Source organism: Ruditapes philippinarum, unplaced genomic scaffold (genome assembly GCF_026571515.1).
Source record: "Ruditapes philippinarum isolate M1 unplaced genomic scaffold, ASM2657151v2 ctg357_1_1_1_1, whole genome shotgun sequence".
Lineage (NCBI taxonomy): Eukaryota > Metazoa > Mollusca > Bivalvia > Venerida > Veneridae > Ruditapes > Ruditapes philippinarum.
This window is the reverse complement of record NW_026862101.1, coordinates 313,598-338,225: the sequence shown is the minus strand read 5'-3', so window position 1 is coordinate 338,225 and position 24,628 is coordinate 313,598. Positions and strand designations below refer to the sequence as shown.

Genomic DNA, 24,628 nt, shown 5'->3' with positions numbered 1-24,628 from the left:
GATCTACATATTTTTTTTTGTCAATTCTTTAAGGAGTATCATAAATTAATTAGGCATATTGGTGATTTTTCGAAGGTGGGGAGGGGGGCAAAATTTTGTCCTATTCCCCTCCTTTACAAGTATGTATTTCATGTATTTCACCCAAAACTCTGGGGGAAAAAAGTCCTCAACAAGTGTCAAGACTTGCCTTTGTCACCAGTACAGAGTCAGGCCAACCTTCCTGATTATCTGTAAAATCTAACCTGACTTAATACTTACTACCTGCTCAAATTTTCAATAATAACCCCCCCCCCCACATGAACATAATAGCATGTTCCAAAACCAATGCAGGACAAGTACATTATGAAAATTTAGCATGATAAGAATGAAGAAACGAGACACTGAAACTTCAAAATGTTTCTACAACTAAAAGTTCTGTACAAAAAAAAATCCTCTAAGGTTAAATATTTTTACAAAATATGCAAAACAAAAAATATCATTGATGACCATGTAGGCTAAATCTTTTGGACACAAATCAGTGTTACACTAAGTTCCAATGAAATACTTGTGAATTTGTTAAGCTAATATATTATACCTCATTTGCATACGCCCTTCTATATTTAATATGACGTCACCCGGTCCATAAACCGCATACAGACCGGGGGCGGTCCATAATTCTTATGAAGACCGTTTAAACGTAACTTTTACGACGTGCGAATTTCACGACGACACAAACAGATAACTGTCAAACTGGCTAGGCGATTCGCCTTTTTATCAGAGACATGTTTATCAAAAGTCATGATTTGTCTTTAATTTAATTATAAATCTTATTTATACAGTTTGTGAAATTCTTAAAGTCCGGGTTTTTTGCCTAGTAAAATTAAAATTTAATTTGATTAACAAAGATGGAATATTAAAGAAGCATGACTTTGCATCGTCGGATACCCACGATCGATAAACATGTCACATAACTTGCATGTTTATGGCCGTGGGTATCCAACGATGGCTTGTTTCCTGCATCGCATAAAAATAATAAAACAAAATCCGACAAGGGTTTGAGATATTTCACGCACTGAACAAGTTAAATTATTATTTAAAAGCAAATTATACTAAAAATGACTGCAAACAACCAGGGGGTGATAGGATTTAGATTCGGTATAATATAACAAATAAAACATGGCCTTTCGGGCAAAATGCAAGTTTACGGACTGGTTGGTCAGACTGAGGAAGGTATATGTCCCTCAGCTGCGCTTCGGGCCATATACCTTCCTCAGTCTGACCAACCAGTCCGTAAACTTGCATATTGCCCTCAAGGTCATGTTTTATTTGTTAAATAACTTTTTATCAAGGACATATGTATAGAGTCCTTCTTACAGAAAAATAGAACTGCATGAATGAGTTTCTCTACATGCTGTTTCAAACAGTGTTTCTCTATGTACTGTTTCAAACAGTGATTCTCTACATACTGTTTCAATTTACAGTGTTTCTTATGTACTGTTTCAAACAGTGTTTCTCTCTGTACTGTTTCAAACAGTGTTTCTCTATGTACTGTTTAAAACAGTGTTTCTCTATAATTTTCTGTTCTATACAGGGTTTCTCTATAATGTTCTGTTTTATACAGTGTTTCTCTACGTACTGTTTCAATGTACTACCTGTTTGACACAGATGTCCTCACATTTCAATGTTTTGTAAGTCTAAAGGTGGAAGACGGACAAAACCCCACCAGTTAAAACCCCACCACTCAAAATTTTATAGAGTGGACAAAACCCCACCACTTAATTTTATAGAGTGGACAAAACCCCACCACTAAATTTCACAGAGTGGACAAAACCCCACCACTTATTGGGCAAGATTTGATGAATTATAATATATATAATATACACATTTTTTTCACATTTTATTTTTTAATTTCAATATAACATTTGTGTAATATAAGAATGAACAATTTTATTAACAATGCATGTACATCTTGCATGTGCAATATGCAAAAAAGGTGTTACAAACTGTACACAAAAAACTTAATCCTAATCCCTGAAGAACAAAACAGATTATTTATTGATGTTTTGATTGCAAAAAAGGTGTTACAAACTGTAACTCCTTATTGATGAGTTGTTCACACATTATTTTGGGTTTCTGCTGATGCACAATTGTCTGTTTTTTAACATGTTTACAAGAAAGTTGTGTCCACTCTATAAAACTGAAGTGGTGGGGTTTTGTCCACTCTGTAAAATTTAGTGGTGGGGTTTTGTCCACTCTATGAAATGTAGTGGTGGGGTTTTGTCCACTCTATAAAATTTTGAGTGGTGGGGTTTTAACTGGTGGGGTTTTGTCCTACATTCCTAAAGGTAGATAACAGGAAAGAAGCACAAGAGCATATATATACCGTATAACTGGTAATTTCTGCGATTGAAATTTTTGCGTTTTGGAACTGAAAATGGGTATATTAATTTTTCTGAATTTAATTTCTGCGTTTTTCATCAAAAATGTTTATAAAATTTCATTTCTGCGTTTTTCTATTAAAGTTTTAGGAGCGAGTTCTTTGAAGAAAAAGGTAAAATAACAAGTTTAAACAGTATGTTTTTCATATGATATATATTATATATCCATATAGCACATTTAAAAATACAAGTTTAAAAAAAATAATCAACTTAGCATGTATACAGCCTACAAAAACAAACTTGCTAAACATTACACAATAAACTACATGTTAAATCCTTTGTGTTAAATTGACTACACAGAGAAGGTGTTATAAACATTTGATTTTCACTAAAAAGAGGCTACCAGCGGGGTGTGTGTATTGATTAATCTAACAGGTAAATTGAGGTGACAAACGGGATAAATTACATATAAAACTACGAAATATTTGCGAATTTAATTTTCTACGGCTGCAAGGGACCCACAAAATATTGCAGAAATTAGCAATCCGCAGAAATAACCAGTTTTACAGTATGTTGAACCTCAACCAGATACTTACCACTAAGATGTGTATTTTGTTTATAATATTCAATGCATGTAAAACAGCACTGACTACGTTTATCCTCATTGTAACAGTCCTGCGAGTTCAGTCCTCCACATATATCAATGTCGTACTCCTCATCCAAGCTTTGTTCTAAGCAATCTATTAATAAAAAACACAGGTCTTTTAAAATTAATACAGTATTAAAATTCCAGTTCAAGATATAAACAATGTCTTATTTGCAATGAAGAAGATTTCATACATCATTGGTGCAAAACAAAGAAGAGCTGTTCAACATGTTCAAGGGCAGCAAGCTCCCTTCTTCACAATTAAGAAATTTATAAAAGGGAGATTATTAAGGAAAAATGTATTTAAGGGTTATTTGCCCTTTTGGAATCAATTTTAATTTTGATAGCAAACAAGTATCCCAATCTTTGAAAGTTTACCTAACTAAAGGTTAATCTGGGCACAAAGATACAGGTATATAAGCCTAAAATGAGGGAACTACCTATAATATGTAAGCACTTGTTAAAAATGTAAAAGCCTCTTTAGCAATAATAAATTTCTACATATAACACAAGTTTTACATTTTGATTTTAACACATGTTTAATCATTTCCTATAGGAGCGGTCAACTTAATTTGCTTTCTTAGATATGTAACCAGTAATTACCTATTTCTCTCAAAGTGACCAATTACAAATTCTGTTTTATTCCTAAATCAGCTGTGAGAGACAAATGACCGTTAGACTCGTGATCAATTGTCACAGAGAAATTTCGCTCCACCTGGGGATCAAACTAGCGACCCTAAGATCATAAATCCAATGCTCCACCTGAGTATCACACTAGCAACCCCTAGATCATTAATCCAATGCTCTCTCTACTGAGCTCATCGGGTCAATTCAGATAACAGACTGATGTATAGCTTGGTAAGGCTACTACATGAACATAGATTAAGTTCGGTATAAGTTATTAAATGACGTTATATTTGTGTTTATAACTTACTGTTCTCTTGTATGAATCTACAAGTTTCACAACACTCAGCTTCTACATCGCCTCGATAACATTCGTCCCTTGAGATGTCCGAACAATCTCGTCTGTCACCGTAAGCACATTCTACAAATCATAATTAAACATCATTAAAGGCTGTGAGAATAGATAATAAGATCACCACATGTCACCACATGATAAAGCTCATCTGTTAAGTGCAACAACTATCAATAACCAATTTCATGAAATATTCTTAGTTAAAAAGGGTGTAGCTCTTAAAATATAGTTTAAAGAATTATGTCCTTTGTCTAAAGAATGCATTTTGTCATGATAAGCAAGTATTCAAAGTTTCATGTCAATAATTTTACATATTTGAATAATGGGCTACATTTAAGTTTTTCCAAGACAATGATGACTCAGCAATTATAATCAGTTGATTTTTTTCTTCAAAACAGACAAGCTAAAAAGAGATGTTGGAAAGAAAGCAATTTTTTTACTATTCCTACTGCTGGATAGTGAAACAAACATTTTGAATGGATCAAAAACTTAATGATAACATTATATAAGTCCAAGAAAGGGGGGTGATTGCAATGAAAAATGTACATGAACTATATGAAAATTAAGTAGGTCTTAAATGCTGCGTACAAATTTTTCCTGTTACCTCTAGGTGTGATATTGGACATAGTTTCAAGCATGCAACACTGTCTCATGAGGGTGCACATTTTTATCAAGTAATACAGAAATCCCTCCATGCATGTAGAATAAATGCTCGATACAAAACCTGGACATTTCATCATGGCCTTGACCTTGCCTATATGGAGATGGATTATAAAGTATAATGCTCAATTTTATGATAGTGAACATTTGTGATAGTCAGTCTGTCAACTCATGAACACTTTATGATATTTACTCATCTTTTCATATTTCTTATATGACCTTTGACCTTGAAAAGTTACTTTAAACTTGACCATAGGCCTGAATTTTGCATGCAACAGTCTGGTTTACAATTGTGAACATTTCTTCTATTTCTACTGTATATCCAAATCCCTCAATGCATGTAGAAAATTTGCTCTGGAAAAAGGGTCTTTCTCTGACTTGTAAGTGTGACCTAAATTTTTTACCTAGAGACCTGATCCATTAGTGTGAGGTAGGTCTCATGACGGTGGACATTTCACATCAAGTTATACATAAATCCCCCTATCCATGTCCAGGCAGAACTAGAATCTAGGGTCTACCTGCCAGCCAAAAGACCACAACCCATCATGCCAGGGCTGGGCATTCCCATAATATGACCCAGTTTTGTAAAAAGGACATACTGACATGCAGGGTCTACATTTTAACTGTCATTCAAAACACTCTTAATAACTTTATTTGTGAACAGATCAATGGACAAGATGACTGCTTACACTAAAGAAAAATTCAATTCTACAAGTATAAAAACTGGAAAAAGGTGATCCATCTGAAGAAATAATCATAAAAAAATTGCAGACTCTTATCACAAGTCTTATCTGAAAATTATCAAAGGAGACAGATAGAGGTTACTGTTAAAAGAATATTTTACCTGGGTAGTTATTATCCGCCAGCTCAACACAAGTCTCGCAGCAAGTGTCAAGTATTCTGGGGGTGTAACAATCCCACCTCTCTATATTGTTACATTTCGGCTCTCTGTCTCCATACCGACAATCTGTAAAAGGAAATAAATCTGTTCAATTCTTACTTGAGTAACACTTATACTAGTCATCTATTTTCAGCTTTAAGTTCAGGTGTTTCAATAACGGCCCTACCAAGCAATAAACAATCATAATTTTAGAGTTAAGTCTAACTGTATTGACATATTGGCTGTCATTTTTCAGTACAGATGGCATCCAAAATTAGCATTCAAAAGTGGCTCAAGAACCTTTAAACTGAAGGTATATCTAGTCTAAAGCCATTGTAGACATACTATTTTCATTAACATCACCAAAGTCTGATTCTTATCCTGCTAAATTTCTTTATTTCTAACTTTTTCTAGCTTCTGAAAATGTCCTTTACAAATTTTTGAGACATCTTATGATATTTAGATTTTAAGGTCTGAGTCAGCCCACAGTATGGTAACTATCCAGAATGTACCATCTTAATGGCTGGCCCTAGCTCTATACTTGAGGGAAATAGTGCTCAGATTTGGTTCTGGCATTTTATGTGTTCATACACATTACCTGGGTTGTTATCATTTCTGAGCTCATTACACCATCCACAGCAATCATTTTCTACAGTCTTATTGTAGCACTGATATGTAGACAGATCATAACACAATGCTGGTTTCTTGTTACCATAAAGACAGTCTGTGAAGAATAAAATTACAATGCAAGTTTGTTTTGTTTTTATCTAAATAAAGGACATATTTAACTAAATATTGTATAAATTTGTAGCAATCTGTAGGAATAGGAATATAAGATTTGTATTGTACATAAGCTTGACAATAATAATTTCTTATTTTGTTGGAACTATTTTTAATAATCTTTACTTTACAATCTAATAATGCTACAAATGTATATTAATTGCTGTTCATATAGAAATATTAATAATAATATATTACAAAATGATATAAGTTTACATTAATTTATTGTTTTAGAAAACAAATTTGTCGATATTTATTGACTGGAAAGCAAAAAATCATTATAGCATTGAATGTATAGGTGTTGGGTGGGGTCATATGGTAATTTTGTGATGAGCGTTACATAATTATATTAGAACCCCATAATAACGCAGTTTTGATACTTTGGATACCAACATGTGCGTTAAAACCGCGTTGCAGTGTATACCTCAAAATATATATACTCGTATATACCTGGTTGACTGGGTTCCGATCGCCAATAACAGGTTTCACAACATTCTCTTGCATGCTCATAACACTGATAATCTTCTATATCCGCACAGAAATTTGGAACATTATCTCCGTAACGGCAGCCTGTAAAATAAATACGAGGTTATAAAATGTTAACTCTAACCCCTCTCGCTTTATAATGGACTTGCCATGAATCAATTTTGGAACTGTCCATTGTTATTTTGAAGGGTTTCTGGGTATAAAACTGAGCAGTCGACAATATTAAAGGGACTCCACTGAAGTTTTTTGACATGACAGGACTGTAAACATTTTTCTGAGATCTATGTACCAGATGACGCAGGTCTTGACCAATAACGTATGTGCACATTTTTAGCTCATTCTATCTGACCAAGTTTTGAAAGGATAATCATGTTTATTGTGAAAAATAATCAAAAAATGAAAAATGGATGCTTTACACTCAAATCAAACTTAGAATTGCACATAAAAAAAGGATTTTAGATTTGATTATGAGTATATTTTTTTTATTTTTTTCATTTTAAGAACTTTAAGAATTTCACTTGATATTTTTAAGATTTTCAAATTTTATGTTTAAGGCCTGTCGACCTCAGTGGAGTTCCTTTAAGGCATGTCATAATGAATAGACATACAAGCTGGCATAACTTTATACTGCTGACAATATTTCTCTGTGTTTTTATGCTGATTTTAACATATTTTGGTCAAAATTTGAGGTAGGTCCACCCAACCTGCTTTCCTGGATAATTTACCAGTTAATATCAATTTCTGTACAAGTGGCCCACTTATAATACCAAATGCTTTCTGAATCAATGGTAAGAGACCATTTGACTTATTATCAGGGATCAAAATTAATGACAAATTTCGTCTCACGCAAGGATCAAAACAACCAGCTATCTCTGAACAGTAGCTCTTTCAACAGAAATTATATATTTAGAGCAACAGTAATGATTTTTCCCAACACAACACTAACAATGAATTAAACTTTTCTAGAGCAACATCTCTTGGCAACGTCCAAAATATTTTGTTTCACAAAGGGTATTGCTTTGCATAAATTTTACACTGAACATCAATAGCTTTTATAAACTCAAAACAACTTCATCACTACAAAAAATAGATTCTATAAAAATAAACAATGACATCACAAAATTAAAATTAACATCTATAATCTGAGAGAACTTGATGCTTTGTTGACCGTAACTTTCTTTTTTAAGTATAGGATATAGGTATTATATACAGCCAGTTTTAAGAAATTAATTTTCAAGCGAACGAATTGAAGTAAAACTCAGTATATAACCTATAACCGACTTACAGTTAGCCCCGCCCATTCAAATCAAGTGCATTATGTAAATAGGCGGAGTCCATTAAATCGGCTCATTTAACATATAAATTTAGTACATACAGTTGAGTTACAGCACTGTATGGTATTAAAATATTTTGGCAAAATTTAAACAAATTTGTGCAATTTTATTGGCAGACAAACTTTGGCGAACTGTAAAAAAAACTTACCTTCTATTTTTGGCTGTCTATCTTGGGCCTTATCATGGCATGTTTTACAACAATTCTGTTCAGTACTGTTGTCATAGCAATTAAAGTCTTCAATGCTTGTACACTGCCAGGGTCGTAGGTCACCGAATGGGCAGTCTGGAGTTAAAATATGTAACACAATGATGCATGTATTTACTTAAATGTCTATTGATTGTGCTTCTCAATTGTATAGATTTTTTCTAACAGAACTCTAAAATGTTGCAATATATTCTAAATAGCTCTTCGAAATTCCACAATATTCAATTTCAAGGGATCGTGATGTCAAATTTGACATATATACCAAGACAGAAATACTTTTTTTACAAGTGATTCTAAATAGATTCCCCGCTTTTTCTTCTTCTTTTTTTCAGAAAAGAACTTTCAAGTCCACAACTTAACAGACACTTAAAGTTATTTTATTTTATAAAATTGCTGGTTCGTCACAAACAAGCCTCAGCCTCATGTCCACAAGCAATAAGCAACTGCCTCACCTGCATTTAATACCAGAGGAGAATAATATCATCGTCAAGATTTTGAGCCTTTTAGCATTCATGCTACAGAAAATTTTACATAAATTAAAGTGACATTATGCTTATCCAAGGATAAATAGTGATTGGATGGTGAAAGTCAAAAGTTTCCATTTTGCTATATTTACTTTCAATTTTTATTTTATTTGTATGAATGACAAATGATTCATATGTCACAAGGAAATTTCTAAAAGTATCTATTGGATTTTTCTTTCAATTGAATTTATTTGAATTGAAATTTCCTCAAACAAAATGTTTTTTATTGGGAAAATAATCTTATATTGGTCATCAATATGGATAACAAGAGGGCCATGATGGCCCTAGATCGCTCACCTGAATTATCAAACTCATCCAAACAATTACCTAGACAAGCATTCTGACCAAGTCTCATGACAGGTGAGTCAAAAATGTGACCACTACAGTGTTAACAAGGATTATCCATATTTGAGCAGTGCGACCTAGTTTTATTACCAAGGTGACCCATATTCGGACTCGACCTAGAAATCAACAAAACAAACTTTCTGACCAATTTCCCTGATACTTGGATTAAAACAATAGCCTCTAGAGTGTTAACAATATGTTTTTATTTTTTAGCTCCGTTGACCTAGCTTTCCATGCGAAATGACCCATGCTCGAACTCGTCCGAGCAATTACCTACACAAGCATTCTGACCAAGTTTGATAATTATTGAGTCAAAAATGTGACTAATAGAGTGTTAACAAGGTTTTTCCATATTTTGGGCGGTGTGACCTAGCTTTTCATCGAGATAACTCATTATCGAACTTGACCTAAAAATCATCAAAACAAATTTTCAAACCAATTTACAGGATACTTGTATCAAAATAGTAGCCACTAGAGTGTTAACAAGTTTTATCTATTTTTAAGATCATGTGACCTAGTTCTTCATCCGAGATGTCCCATGTTCGATTTATTCCCAGCAATGACCTAGACAAGTTTCCTGACCAAGTTTGATGACAATTGAGTCAAAATTGTGACCACTAGAGTGTTAACAAGGTTTTTCTATTTTTAGCTCCTGTGACCTAGTTTTTCATCCGAGATGACCCATGTTCGAACTCATCGGAGTTATTACCTAGACAAGCATCTTGATCAAGTTTGATGATGATTGATGCAAAAATGTGACCGCTAAAGTGTTAACAAGGTTTTTCTATTTTTAGCTCCGGTGACCTACTTTTTCATCTGAGATGACCCATGTTCGAACTCATCCAAGCTATCAACTAGATAAGCATCCTGACCAAGTTTGATGATGATTGATGCAAAAATGTGACCGCTAGAGTGTTAACAAGGTTTTTCTATTTATAGCTCCGGTGACCTAGTTTTTCATTCGAGATGACCCATATTCGAACTCATCCGAGCTATTATCTAAACAAGCATCCTGACAAAGTTTGATGATGATTGGGTCAAAAATGTGACCACTAGAGTGGTCACAAGGTTTTTCTATTTTTAGCTCCTGTGACCTAGTTTTTCATCAGAGATGACCCATGTTCGAACTCATCCAAGCAATTGACTAGACAAGCATTCTGACCAAGTTTGATGATGATTGGTTCAAAAATGTGACCACTAGAGTGTTCACAAGGTTTTTCTATTTATAGCTCCTGTGACCTACTTTTTCATCCGAGATGACCCATGTTCGAACTCATCCGAGCTATCACCTAGACAAACATCCTGACCAAGTTTGATGATGATTGGGTCAAAAATGTGACCTCTAGAGTGTTCACAAGGTTTTTCTATTTTTAGCTCTTGTGACCTAGTTTTTCATCTGAGATGACCCATGTTCGAACTCATCCGAGCTTTCAACTAGATAAGCATCCTGACCAAGTTTGATGATGATTGAGGCAAAAATGCGACCGCTAGAGTGTTCACAAGCATTTGTGGACGGCCGGACGGACGACGGACGACGGACATTCATCGATCCTAAAAGCTCACCCTGAGCAAGCTCAGGTGAGCTAAAAAATTAACACCCTAAGTAGCACATGGAAGCAACTTGTTATGCCCGGTTGCCAAAAAAAATCTCTAATCTAATAATAACCACAGTTTTCTATTTGGAAAAGAAATTACATGACACTTAACTATATTTTTTTCAAATACATATTACAATGAGATATCACAAATCACCTTTTTAAACCAGTAACAACCATCATTTAGAGAGAATTATGTTATTCAAAATCACTGATGTGAAGTAATTGCAGATACAAAGTTTCAAACAGATTATTTCATGCCTTATAAAAAGTATTTTAATGGGTTTAAATAACATAAACCTACTTGAATGAATGTCACATATAAAGCATTACTTTATTTCAAAATTGAAAAGAAAATCTTCCAATGTGTTACTGGGTTTCATAATACATCCCTCAAATTCCGTATCAACGTTGCTGTATTCTAAATAGTTCTTAAATGGGCAATGGGCAGTCATGCAAATTGTATTGAACATCAACATCTTTGAATCAGTTAACAAGAGCTGTCGGTAGGACAGCAACGCTCGACTATTCTTAGTGCTTGATAGTAAAAAAAATGCTTGATAGAGTTACCTCCTCCTGTTTGCAGGTTGGGGTCATGATGGTGAACAAGTGTGCAAAGTTTCAAAGCCATATGTCAATGGACTTTGAAAATATTTGAACTATTACAAAAACTTTAACGTAAATTCTAAGTTGAAAAAGGGGCATAATTCTGTCAAAATGCTTGATAGAGTTACCTCCTCCTGTTTACAGGTTGGGGTCATGATGGAGAACAAGTGTGCAAAGTTTCAAAGCCATATGTCAATGGACTTTGAAAATATTTGAACTATTACAAAAACTTTAACGTAAATTTTAAGTCGAAAAAGGGGCATAATTCTGTCAAAATGCTTGATAGAGTTACCTCCTCCTGTTTACAGGTTGGGGTCATGATGGTGAACAAGTGTGCAAAGTTTCAAAGCCATATGTCAATGGACTTTGAAAATATTTGAACTATTACAAAAACTTTAACGTAAATACTAAGTTGAAAAAGGGGCATAATTCTGTCAAAATGCTTGATAGAGTTACCTCCTCCTGTTTACAGGTTGGGGTCATGATGGTGAACATGTGTGCAAAGTTTCAAAGCCATATGTCAATGGACTTTGAAAATATTTGAACTATTACAAAAACTTTAACGTAAATTGTAAGTCGAAAAAGGGGCATAATTCTGTCAAAATGCTTGATACAGTTACCTCCTCCTGTTTACAGGTTGGGGTAATGATGGTGAACAAGTGTGCAAAGTTTCAAAGCCATATGTCAATGGACTTTGAAAATATTTGAACTATTACAAAAACTTTAACGTAAATTCTAAGTCGAAAAAGGGGCATAATTATGTCAAAATGCTTGATAGAGTTACCTCCTCCTGTTTCCAGGTTGGGGTCATGATGGTGAACAAGTGTGCAAAGTTTCAAAGCCATATGTCAATGGACTTTGAAAATATTTGAACTATTACAAAAACTTTAATGTAAATTCTAAGTCGAAAAAGGGGCATAATTCTGTCAAAATGCTTGATAGAGTTACCTCCTCCTGTTTACAGGTTGGGGTCATGATGATGAACAAGTGTGCAAAGTTTCAAAGCCATATGTCTTTGGACTTTGAAAATATTTGAACTATTACAAAAACTTTAACATAAGTGGTTACGCCGACGCCGACGCCGACGCGGACGCCGACGCTCGGGTGACTGCAATAGCTCTACTTATTCTTATCGAATAGTCGAGCTAAAAATGCATTATTTATGGTCAATTTGTCTGCTTTACATCACACAAAACATTAATTATTAAGTCACCACTGAAACACATTCAATGCAGGCATAATGGACACAATTGAAGCATGTTGATAATATAGTGTTCCAGGCTGCATCTCTTTCTATTTTCATATGGTGATAATTTTTCTCTTTCTCTTCATTAGTTGGGTTTACAGTTACACCAACACTTGTAAGGTCTAGGAAAAAGGAAGATCTCGGGTTCCTAACTTTGCATTATTCAAGACACTTATGGGCATGGCACTTCCATAAGCTAGCTTTCTTGAACATAAAAGAATCCCAAAACCCTGGTGGGAAATGAATCCCAGTGGTGAAGGGCAATCAACCTTATATATAAATACTCAGTCCCTTAGTATGTGGGAATATAAAGTGACACTGTAAAATGGCAAATATAGTGATATTCTTATTTATTGGTAGATAACACTATTAACAGCTATATTTCTTCACAATATCTTCATCATTTTTCATTGCAATGGAAATTAATAGTTTCCAAAAGATGAATGTATAGATTACATTAAAATAAATCTACACCATGAACATCTTCAAAAACAAACTGTAAAGAAAACCAGAAACATAGGCTTCAAGTTTTACAATTAGTCAAAAATAGATTGTAAACTTTAGCCTAAACTTTATTTGCTTTGTGCGATTTTTACTTCTTGGCAAAACTACTGTTATTAATATATACAAATGTGCTAGCACCTTTGATTATATATTGGTCGAGTTTTACTAGATTACCCCTCTAAATCAGTTATTTTCCATTATACGATTTGGAATAGGCCTAAAGTTAAATATAATTGTCTCTGTAAATGGCGTACTTACATAAAAGGGAAGTAACTTTGCAAATATATTACTGCAAAACTTAAAATTGTATGACGTATTAGTATCAAAGGGGAGTAACCCACCTTGATAGAGCTGTACATTGTTAACCGAGTCAAGTTCAGGAGAAATATTTAGCTTTTTTCTTTAACACAGATCTACTTAAATGAATGCAATTAAATGCTCAATTTTAAGCATAGAGACAAACCGTTATGAGGAAATGCCATGGTTCAGCTATGCAGAAATCGAGGGTCTTTCTCTACAGTTCTAAAGTAGATTCTAAATGACCATTTTCTGTAGGAAACCAGATAATTGAACTATTTGAAAGACTCTGAGAAAATCCACCAGATCTATCAAACTGGGGGAAAAAGATTAAAACTTTTGTTAAATAAAGTTTGTAAGTACACGTGTAAGATTAACAAAAGAAAATTCCAACCTTCAATGTCAGTAAATCTGTTTTTGTTACATGTATTGCAACACTGGGAAAATACGGTCTGATTGTAACACTCGTCTAGTTGTTGTGCCGCCACATTAAAACATGTCATCCAGCCATATAATACAGCCCCATTGACGTCATCAATCTGGCAGTCGTATGCTGAATAAATTTAATAAAATATATACATTGTATATATATTCGATCACCGTAAAAACTTGATATGCACTCGTAATTAGGTATACAAGCACGGACCTTAATTGACACGGACCTTAATTTAAAATTAAGGTCCGTCCGTGATACAATTAAATACTGATTAAACCTTTAAATTACGATGTAAATATGGAATAATACGTGATCGATTCCAAAAAGTTTAGAGCCAAGGCAAATTAAGCGGCGTAGCCTAAACATACATTCTGGCCGAGTTGAATGCCACTCCTGCTCAATGTTAACCATCTAAATTCCCTTAAATTATCATTTATGCGCACGTCTTTTATTTTTGAACTCAACCTTAGATTTTCTTTGAATATCTTAGCTAATTTCTTAACACACTTAAACAATTTTAGTTGCTCGGACCGGGATTCGAAACCCATACCCCTTGTATCCTATCAGCGCATGTTACCCTTCAATTCAGCTATCACGAAAAAATCAAGAGCAAACCAAATGATTCTAAATTAAGAATTTCCATTAAGGTTTGCTTCTGTTTCTCTAAAATAAACTTTGTTTTACTGTTAAAGGCGTCCAAAGTTTAGTTGTAAGGGGAAGAAAAGTTCACTCACGCATTTCCCAGTCTTGTTCGCACGTGCCGGTTGGCACGGGATTTTGTGGCGTGTGATCAAACTGTACATCAAACTGACACATGCCTTGGCTGTTGCTGCTGATCCAGTTTGTGTTGCTTAGGAACCAAACTGAGCTCCTTGTGGTTTGAGCAGATTTGAAGTTGCCAAAGGACTGAAACGAAAATTATGATCTTAGTATCCATGGATTTTTTATATATGGCATAATACGTGATCGATTCCAAAAAGTTTAGAGCCAAGGCAAAGCGGCGTAGCCTAAACATACATTCTGGCCGAGTTGAATGTCACTCCTGCTCAATGTTAACCATCTAAATTCCCTTAAATTATCATTTATGCACACGTCTTTTATTTTTGAACTGCATGCATATTCCAGATCGATCGTAATGTTAAGATTGATGTGTTCAGATAAAATCAATTTAATTTTTCATTAAATTACTTATATTAAATATTAAATACATGTTCAATTCTTACCAAAAAGTAGATATACTTATTTGCCTATGTTCGAACGTCATTAAAGGCCCGTTATGCCTCAGAAATTATATGAATTTTATTTCAAAAAGACTGCTTACTTTTAGTATTTTGTAACAGTTCCAAACACACATTAATTTGCTATATACATTAATTAACTATCTTTTGCATCTTTAGTTCTGTTGCAAATTGGTATAATTATAGAGAATTAGTAATTTGTATGGAAGTCAAAATACTTCTTTGCTTACATTTTGCTACATCCAAGACGCATAACTGCATGCTCAGCATAATTTGTGTTGTTGTTAAACATCTAACATGTACCTAATTCATGGTCGACGTTTCTTAAGAATTAAAAAATATGGATTTCTGAGGCACAACGTACGTGCCGTTAAAAGATGTATAAGAATTTTCATCCAGAAAATTGATTATTATTATTTTTCTTCTATAAGAGTTATTTTGCAACACTATACATGTACGTGTATTACCTCGAAATTGGAGCATATTTTGTCCAAAGAAATTGTGACCTTGAAATCGCCTGGTTTGTATGACCCTTTACATGGTAACGAGCACCTTGCCTGATATCTATAGACATTGTTGTATCGGTAATTATTCAGAGTAGTTAGTTTGGAGAGTGTGTCTGAAAAAGAAAATGAAAATTGAGCCGGTTATGACAAAACTAACATAATGGGGTTGCGACTAGCATGCATGGATCCAGACCGCGCAGTCTCTGTTCGCTTACATACTCTATAACAAGAAGCGAAATTGATAGCGAACAGTATGTATCCTGATCAGGCTCAAATAAAGTATTAAGTATTTGATATTGTGGGTTTTCAGATAACTTTTTTCTTGTAAAATGCGACATGTCCTTCTGCTGCCAATTACAGCACCGAACTGACAAAACAAAACTGAAAAGTCATTAAGTAATTGGCTGCAAAGGTTATATATTTTCCAGATGTGATAATGCACGGTCCTAATTTCAAAATAAGAAACGTTCTGTTTGTTAGTTCTTTTGTTGCTTTTTTTTCCTGAAATTCATTGAATTAGTAAAGTAGTATTATAATTCAGTTACTTTAAATTTCAAAGTGGTGATGATAAAGGGAAAATTTTTAAAGGTTTTACTTTTTTAATTTTTTCAAAACAATAATTTACGCTTTTTTAAAACAAAAACCCTTTTTCTTTTGAGTTTTGGGAGTTTTAGAATTAACAAGTGGTTTTCTTTTTAAAGGGACATTATACATAAGACTTTTAATTTAAAATCAGATTATATATTTAAAAGCAAACAATATTACAGGTTAATATTCTTACCGGACAGCATATATTTGTCGGTTGATTTTAGTGTCATTTTGTCAGAAGAAACACTGAATAAAACTTTATAAACCCCCATTAGAGTCGGAATCATGGCGACAAACGGTAATAGGACACCTTATTAGACTTAAAAAAATTTCATAATAATTATTACCTATCTATATAAAGAAAAAGGTAAACAAAAATATAAAATATAATTTCAAACTAACACAGAAACCCTTTAAAGGGGGAATCGACATATCCCCATGACATAATCGGTTAAAAAAATCCCAATGCCGGTCAAAACGCGTAAAATTCAACAGACCCGAATAAATTACATGTATATCAAATAACCGTATTTGGTCCGCATACATTTTACCAGTATTTCGGTGGTAGAACAAGTTTAATCTTCGTAACAATTACATATTTAGACCAAAGAAAATACTTCCGATGCTAAAAAAAAATATAGTATTAATATCATTTATATTAGGTCTTCGGTCGCTCCGTTTGTGTCCTTGGTAAGTCTGTTTGACCAACTCATGTGTGTGTCAGCTGTGTTTCTGCTATTCTGCCAAATAAACTTAGCCACTTCATTCTACCGTACCAAGTCGATTTTTTGGGTATTTTTAAAACCCATGTAAATATAATTTGAAAGGGACAAAAAAAAAAGATGAAAACCCACTAAACAGTTTTTAATCAAGTTTGGCCGCAAGAAAAATAAAACTCATTTTTACAAAATTTCAACTTTTCAGAATTGTTAACTTCCTCCGGGGTATGAAATTTTTATATAAAATTTAAATTTTTTCCCATATATTTTATTTCATAAGTCATTCCTCTGTGGATCATCTGAGAAATTTGATCATATAGGATAATCAATAAGTAAATGTTCTACTGTTTAATTTTCCTATTTTATTTCCCTGCAATTTTATTTCCCTTCTATCTTATTTTCCCTTCTATTATATATTTTCCCGGGTCAATAGCTGCAACAGAAAATTACTCTATTTTGAAAGACCATATTTTAACAGATATAGAAAACACATTTTTACACCTTTAAAAGACATCATATTGTATAATGTATGTAAAATAATTTAGATCATCTATTTTTTCAAGCGTATTACTGTATATGATTCGGATCTGGCACATTTTCGTGTGATTCTAATATGCAATTATAGTCATGCTCTGTCCTACATAATCTATTTCGGACAATATAAACATAGCATATATATATTTTTGTTTTATATACATAAACAATGTATATTATTCCAATCACAAATAGATCTCAACTTTGAATTAACTTCATATGCAGTTACATGCAGAGTTTAGTTACTGTGTTATATGTGTGTCAATAAACGTTAGTAAACTTATGAGTAATGTACTTTTGGCAAAATGTAAACTGATATATTTTTAGTTCCATAATGAATCATAGAATGCGGTTTTTCACAGGATTTACTGTTTTATTGAATCTTAAATTGATACGTGAGAGTTCAATGGTACTCTGATCTTTATTTTACGGATACTTCAAATATTTGAATAAAATGTCATACATGTTTACAAAAATGATTTAAAATCTTGTAAGATCGTGATTATGACTGAATAAGTACGTTATTAAACAGGTTTTTAGGACATTGAAAATAAGAGATTTTATAACACTGAGCGCATACAGAAGTAAGTACGGCATTTATTATGATGCAGTCCCGATTCAACAATAGGTGCATAAATTTTGATACATGCACATTTTTTATGAGATTTAAAAAAAAATCAGACAATCGTTTGTATGAAATAAGCCCAAGATGAGTATTCCCCATTTTCCTATAAACAATTACGTAATAGAACAGAACAGAACATAATTTTATTTTGACTTGTTCAGAGTCCATAATCATGCAAATTGATACAAAATATTAATCAATACATTATATTAACATTATAAACTTGTAATACATAAGTGATATATTTTGAATGTCATACATGTGTACAAAAATGATTTAAAATCTTGTAAGATCGTGAACAATTTTATAGGTAATTAGATAATAGAATTACTTGTATAACTTATTTATGTACGTATTGCTTTTGAATTCATTTGAGCCGCGCCATGACAAAACCAACATAATGGGTTTGCGACCAGCATGGATCCAGACCAGTCTGCGCATCCGTGCAGTCTGATCAGGATCCATGCTGTTCGCTATCAGTTTCTCTACTTATTATAGAGTATGTAAGCGAACAGCATGGCTCCTGAACAGACTGCATGAATGCGCAGGCTGGTCTGGATCCATGCTGGTCGCAAACCCATTATGTTGGTTTTGTCATGGCGCGGCTCATTTATGGATTTGTTCATGCCATGATTTTCTCAATATTTCACCACGATATATTGACTATTTCTAACATTGTCCGTCCTCTTGGCATTACTATTGTCAAAATGGACCTCTATACTTTCCCAAATAGGGATTCATAACATCAATATGGATGCAACTAAAATTGCCAAACTCTCGTTGCCGTCGTTATCAGTGGTTATTTATTCCTCTAAGAATTTAAAAAGACATTGAACACGCAAAGAAATTGATGTGAAATAAAATGTTCGGTTATTGAGGAATGATGAAGTTGGTTGGTAACTAAAAGACAATGTTAATAATATTAAGGCATATATGGTGTGAAGAACGCAGCTTCCCAGTGAAAGTACCTATGCAATGGTTAGCTTACGTACGTTATTTTGCTTTCATGACACGCGAATTTTAATTGACCTGTACAAAGGTATGTTAAAATATTTCCCACAGAAAAAAAACACGTTATTAAAAAATTTTGATTAAATGTTATTTGTGTGCAACAGGGCGCTTTAGATGGCCCAATTTCTCTCAATATTGTAAAGATCTTGAGAAAAGTAACACATATATGTAGCTATACAAAAACACGACGGGTACCATTTTCTGGGTCACTTGTTTTGAACTCTTTAAACTATTGAACGCTCAGTCACCCGTAATAATTAATACATTTACTTACAAATATGTATAACCAGTACTTTATGGTACATGCATTTTATTAGTTCATTTCATTTGTGTATAGCTTTGAACCGAAGTACACAAAACAACACCACCATTCCCTGAACGTCTAAAAAATAACAACAACAAAAACGTACCCGTAATCACGTTAGTTTGAGCACTAACGGCCGTTGTCAGCATCAAAATCGTTACGCAAACTGCCGTTGTTCGCACCATCACTGCTCACGACGTGGGTATTAAAAAAATTCCAAGAAAAAATCGTGTTTCGTCCACTTATACTACGTTCTTAGTAAATTTGTCAATAGATATCCGAACCTAAGTGGCGAAACTTTTTTTAATACGCTTTCTCTTTTCAGAATCACTCTTGTACAAATCCGTATTTTTGCTTAAAACATCGAAACCGTCTTCATTACGATGTCATATAAAATATGTTTTCAATGTTAACAAATCCTCAGCATATTTCAAAAATGACGTTTAAATCTCTACTTGAATGACCCAATGACTAGAGCATGTTTAATCCTTTTGTTACATTCTTTATTTACAATAAAAAAAGTAAATAAAATGTGTTAATCCCCGCTGTCAAAATTACAAATAAGCAATCACTTTGAACACAATGTAAATGTCATGTATACATGTATGTTTTTAACATTGCTTTATTTTTTTAAAAAATTCCCTTTTTTATAAGGGTTTTAAGTGTTTAAACGCCAAACATACCCGTTTGGCAGTATTAAAATTTAGATGGGAAAAAAGCATATACAGGGTTTGGGGTGGTTATTGGGACTTTCCCATTAAAATTTGGGATAAAATTTTCAGTTGTTGTTTACACTTTAAAAACCGGACTAAATAATTCCCTTTAAAAAACTCAAACGACAGGGGCCCTTATTGTTCCCTTTTGACTGATTTCATATAGGGGTTTATAGTCTTCATAAATTAAAAATAAACCTAAAAACCTATTGTTAACTAAAAATAGAAATGTTCGTTGTATCGGATACCCGGATTTTTTTATTTAAAGGTGTTTCACCGTTTCTTTGTAATATCAATCCATTGTTGCACAAAGTCGTTCGGAACACTCCGAACCTGCATAGAAATTTTAATTTTCATGGCAGAACATTATGAACTGTCGACGGTTCTACCCGGCCCAGGTGGTCGCTTAGTATGATTTTTACGACGATGTATCGAGGACTTGGTGGGTCACTTGTAGACTTGCTTCACTAGTAAATGTATCTAACATATTAATTTTAAAATAAACTTCTTTTGGGCAAATTTTTCGTACAAAAAAACCATTTTAGTTTTAAATTTCAAAATGTATTTAAAAAAGGGTAGTTTTTTTTAAGGTTTTATGCGCCCAATTTTAAGCGTTTCGGGAACAAAAGGCCCCTCGTTTTAAAAGCTTCCTTTTGTAATTATATAATGATAAGTAATGCTGCATTTTGTTATCCAATACAGATAAAAAGCGTGTTTTTTTTCTCTTTTCATACTTTTTATATGTTGTATATTGACATTAAGAGGTCAAATTGAAAATAACCGTGCAACGTCGGGACAGAAACAAGGCGGGGCATATGCGCACCGCAGTGCGCACGAGGTGTTACGCAAGTCCCGCGCAAAAGTCTCTTTTGTAGGCCGATATTTTACTTATAGCGTGAAAGTTGAAAAAGAGAAAAATGTCAGATTTTTTTCAATTTAATTTTCGGCTCACCATGAACTACATTTCATGATATGACCCTTTGAATGTATGCGTGTATGGGCATTTATATTTAGTAATAAGATTCATTCCAAGATACCGGATACTTGCAGAAAAATAGGTAATTTGCATCAATTATATGCAACTCTCCACGTCAATATTGTATTAAATACCAAATACGTAAATCGCTGAAAAATAGGAACATCTCCGAAGTTTGACGGAAATGGCAGACAAAATACAATCGGAATGTCCTCGGCTATTATCTATAATAACCTTATCCGAAGACTGGCAGAAAGGGCCGAAAAGTTGCGATTGGACAAAATACATTTGGAGGTTTGCTTGATTAAGTACTTCCTTACATACCTATACAACAATAACTCGGTTAGATATTTATTATCGAGTGAACTATAATTCTATAAAAAAAAATGCGAAAGGAAAACAATAAATCGAATACTTCATAAATTGTACCAAAAATGCTAGTTCACGTGCAATTAAGTTCCAGTCAAGTGATAATATATTTTACATTATTTCTGGAGTGAGTACTGAAGCGACACACATTCTTTTCATATTTTAATATATTTAATTACAGTAAGGAACACCGCAAACAAAAACAAACTAAATATATGCATACACAGGACAAGAAATGCGTCTAAGGGACACTACCTTGCATTACAATTATTTTGATAAAGATTGTCTCCCATTTATAATAAGAGTTGGTCATTTATCCTTTGAAGAAAGTTTCATTATTGCAGACAACAATATTGATATAACACAAGCCAGTGCTATTTTTACAACAAAATGGTATTGCACGTTGACGAAACGTCATTTGCGTAATACAAACAGAGTTTGTTTGATTCGGTTTCCGTCACACCGCCACAGTATTGGTCATATGGGGGCGTTCCAGCTTTAATGTTGTAGAAAGAATTCAGGTGCATTTCCGTGCATTATTTCTGACACGAACGGGCACCTGAGTAGAACCACCGACGTTCCACAAGCTAGCTGACAAGCTAGCTGAAAAGGCTGTCGGAAGCAGCCTTAAGTCAGTTGATTGGAAGAAGGAGCAGCAAGATGATCCAACACTTTCCCGTTTAGTTCAACTCTTTGAAATTGGTCATAGGTTAACTGAACGCCAAAAGTCACATGAAACGGCCAAGGTTCGATCGTTTCTGAAGGAATGGAGCAACCTTTACTTTAAGGATTCAATTCTTTATCGTAAAGGTACTTCAAATGGTTATCCTGTTACTCAGCTTGTTCTCCCTGAACATATGCTTGATTTAGCTTTCCATGGTTTGCATGATGAGGCAGGACATCAAGGTTGTACAAGAACGATTTCCTTGTTCCGTTCACGTTTCTTTTGGCCTCAGTTAGAACAGTATATCGAACACAGGGTTCGAAACTGCCCCAGATGTATCCGGAGAAAGTCATTGGATAAAACGACTGCTAAGTTAAATCCTATTCAGTCGAGTTATCCAATGGAAATTGTCTGTATGGATTTTCTTTCTCTGGAGATGTCTAGGGGTGGTTATGAAAACATCTTGATCATTACTGATCACTTCACTCGTTTTGCTCAGGCTATCCCTGCAAAGAACCAAACTGCACATACTACCGCTAAACTTCTTTTTTGAAAATTTTGTTTGTCACTATGGTTTTCCTAGTCGGTTCCATAGGGATCAAGGCGAAATTTTGAAAGTGAAGTTATCCGGGAGTTGTGCAAGTTGGCCAATATTGACAAGACCAGGACAACTCCGTATCATCCACAGGGAAATGGGATGCATGAGCGCTTTAACGAAAAACCCCTCTTGAATATGTTGGGGACCCTGGAAGATGACAAGAAGGTCAATTGGAAGTCTCATGTTCCCGCTCTTGTCCATGCCTATAACTCTAACTCCCCATTCTTCTACTGGTTTATTCTCCCCACTTCCTCATGTTTGGTCGCCACCCAAGGCTTGCCATCGATGCGTTTCTTGGCATCGAACCAGACAAATCTCCTGTCAAAGGACCATTCTTACGTCTCAGGTCTCCAGAACCGACTAAAATTCGCATATTCTGTTGCACTCCGAGAGGCCAAGAAACAAGGCAAGAAACATAAAAGGTACTATGACCTCCGTGTCAGAGAAACGGAATTGAAGCCCGGGGATCGAGTACTGGTCCGAAATGTAGGTGTTCGGGGAAAATCCAAACTTGCCGATAGATGGGAAAAAGATGTATACACCATTCTCAGCCAGCCCACCTCTGGAATTCCCATCTATGAGGTGAAGAAGGAAAACAGCAAGGACAGGTCCAGGGTTTTGCACAGGAACCTTTTACTTCCCTTTATGGGGATGCCTTTGTGCAAAACCATTGAGTCCTTATACAAGCCAGCTTCCTCTGACTTACATTCGGATCAGAACTCGTTCTCCAATCCCTCCTCTGATGTTTCCATTACAGCTACGTTAGATTCCAATACCTCACTTACATCAAGTCCATCAAATGTTTCACAAAGCAATTCTTCCACAATACATGATTCTAACAATTGTATGTCAACTTCTTTTACAGGAACATCAAACAGCAAACAAGATGCCACGTCAACAACTCAAAACTTCTCATTCTGTTACAGGTTCAAAATATGTTATCCCTGCACTTAGAAATCCAACTAAGGACAACAACAATAATTTACAGAGGCATAAACGTACAAGAAAGAAACCCGGATGGATGCTAAATGATAACTGGAAATTAGATTAATGCTTTTTCTTTTGATTTATAGTCTAGGTGTGTTTCAACTTTGAAGTTAGGCGTTGTTCGGTACCTGATGTGTTTCGTTTTATGTTTTATACTTTGTACCATATATTTTACCTTGATAATTTATAAATGTACTTTACAGTACTTTAAAAAAAAAGGATTTATTGTTGAGAGTGCACCTCTTTAATGAATTCACAGTTCTACTGATTTAAAATTAAAAAATTTTTTTCGCGGGGACAATATATTTTTTTGGGGATTTTGCCCATTTCGGAATTTTTTGGGAAACTGTTGGTTTAAGGTTTTTTTGCCCCCGGGGGTTTATATATTTTCTCACAGGTTGTAATTTTCCTTTTAGTAAATTTTGATTTTGGGTTTTGTAAATACCTTAGTTTTGTACTTTATGGTCTTTAAACTTACTGCTTGCCAAATGTTTTGATTCAAGCTTTCCTCTTTAATATTTTATGAAAAGTCGGGGGACAATTTCCCCAAAGGGGGAAGTATGGGCATGTGGTCGAAAATTTGTGTTTTTGAAAAATCTTTTTATGTTTTTCATTTTGGGCCTTGTTTTTTGTATATTTTTCCCCTTTTTATTTTTTTGTTTTCAGTCCGAAAAAATACAATCCATTTTTCCAATATCATTCCTATATCATTCCATTTCATCATCTCATTATAACAACTAATTTCTCATGTTTCATGTTGACATATAATTTGCATGCCGGGCCTCAGTTTTTACAAACTTCCCGGAAAATCCACCTCACGCATGCGCACTTTGATAAAAATTTTGCTATTGGTTTGCGCCAGAAATTGTTATCTTATTTATTTATTTATTTATCAAGGCGTATGTTTATGTCCTTACAG

The 24,628-nt window shown here is 34.0% G+C and overlaps 2 protein-coding genes across 2 annotated transcripts in view; one reads left to right on the top strand and one right to left on the bottom strand.

Moving 5' to 3' along the window:
* The window catches only part of LOC132717928 (uncharacterized), a 39,400-nt gene extending 19,392 nt beyond the window's left edge, over positions 1 to 20,008 (bottom strand). The window contains exons 1-10 of the mRNA XM_060701514.1: positions 19,509 to 20,008; positions 15,583 to 15,734; positions 14,612 to 14,783; positions 13,836 to 13,994; positions 8,268 to 8,402; positions 6,750 to 6,869; positions 6,118 to 6,243; positions 5,484 to 5,606; positions 3,938 to 4,048; positions 2,954 to 3,097 (exon numbers count right to left, since the gene is read on the bottom strand). Of these exons, the coding sequence (XP_060557497.1) occupies positions 2,954 to 3,097; positions 3,938 to 4,048; positions 5,484 to 5,606; positions 6,118 to 6,243; positions 6,750 to 6,869; positions 8,268 to 8,402; positions 13,836 to 13,994; positions 14,612 to 14,783; positions 15,583 to 15,734; positions 19,509 to 19,587 (1,321 nt within the window). The 5' untranslated portion in view covers positions 19,588 to 20,008. The remainder of the gene's footprint in view (positions 1 to 2,953; positions 3,098 to 3,937; positions 4,049 to 5,483; positions 5,607 to 6,117; positions 6,244 to 6,749; positions 6,870 to 8,267; positions 8,403 to 13,835; positions 13,995 to 14,611; positions 14,784 to 15,582; positions 15,735 to 19,508) is intronic.
* Positions 1 to 24,628, top strand: part of LOC132717934 (uncharacterized) — a 317,198-nt gene that overhangs the window by 127,480 nt on the left and 165,090 nt on the right. The window lies entirely within an intron of this gene.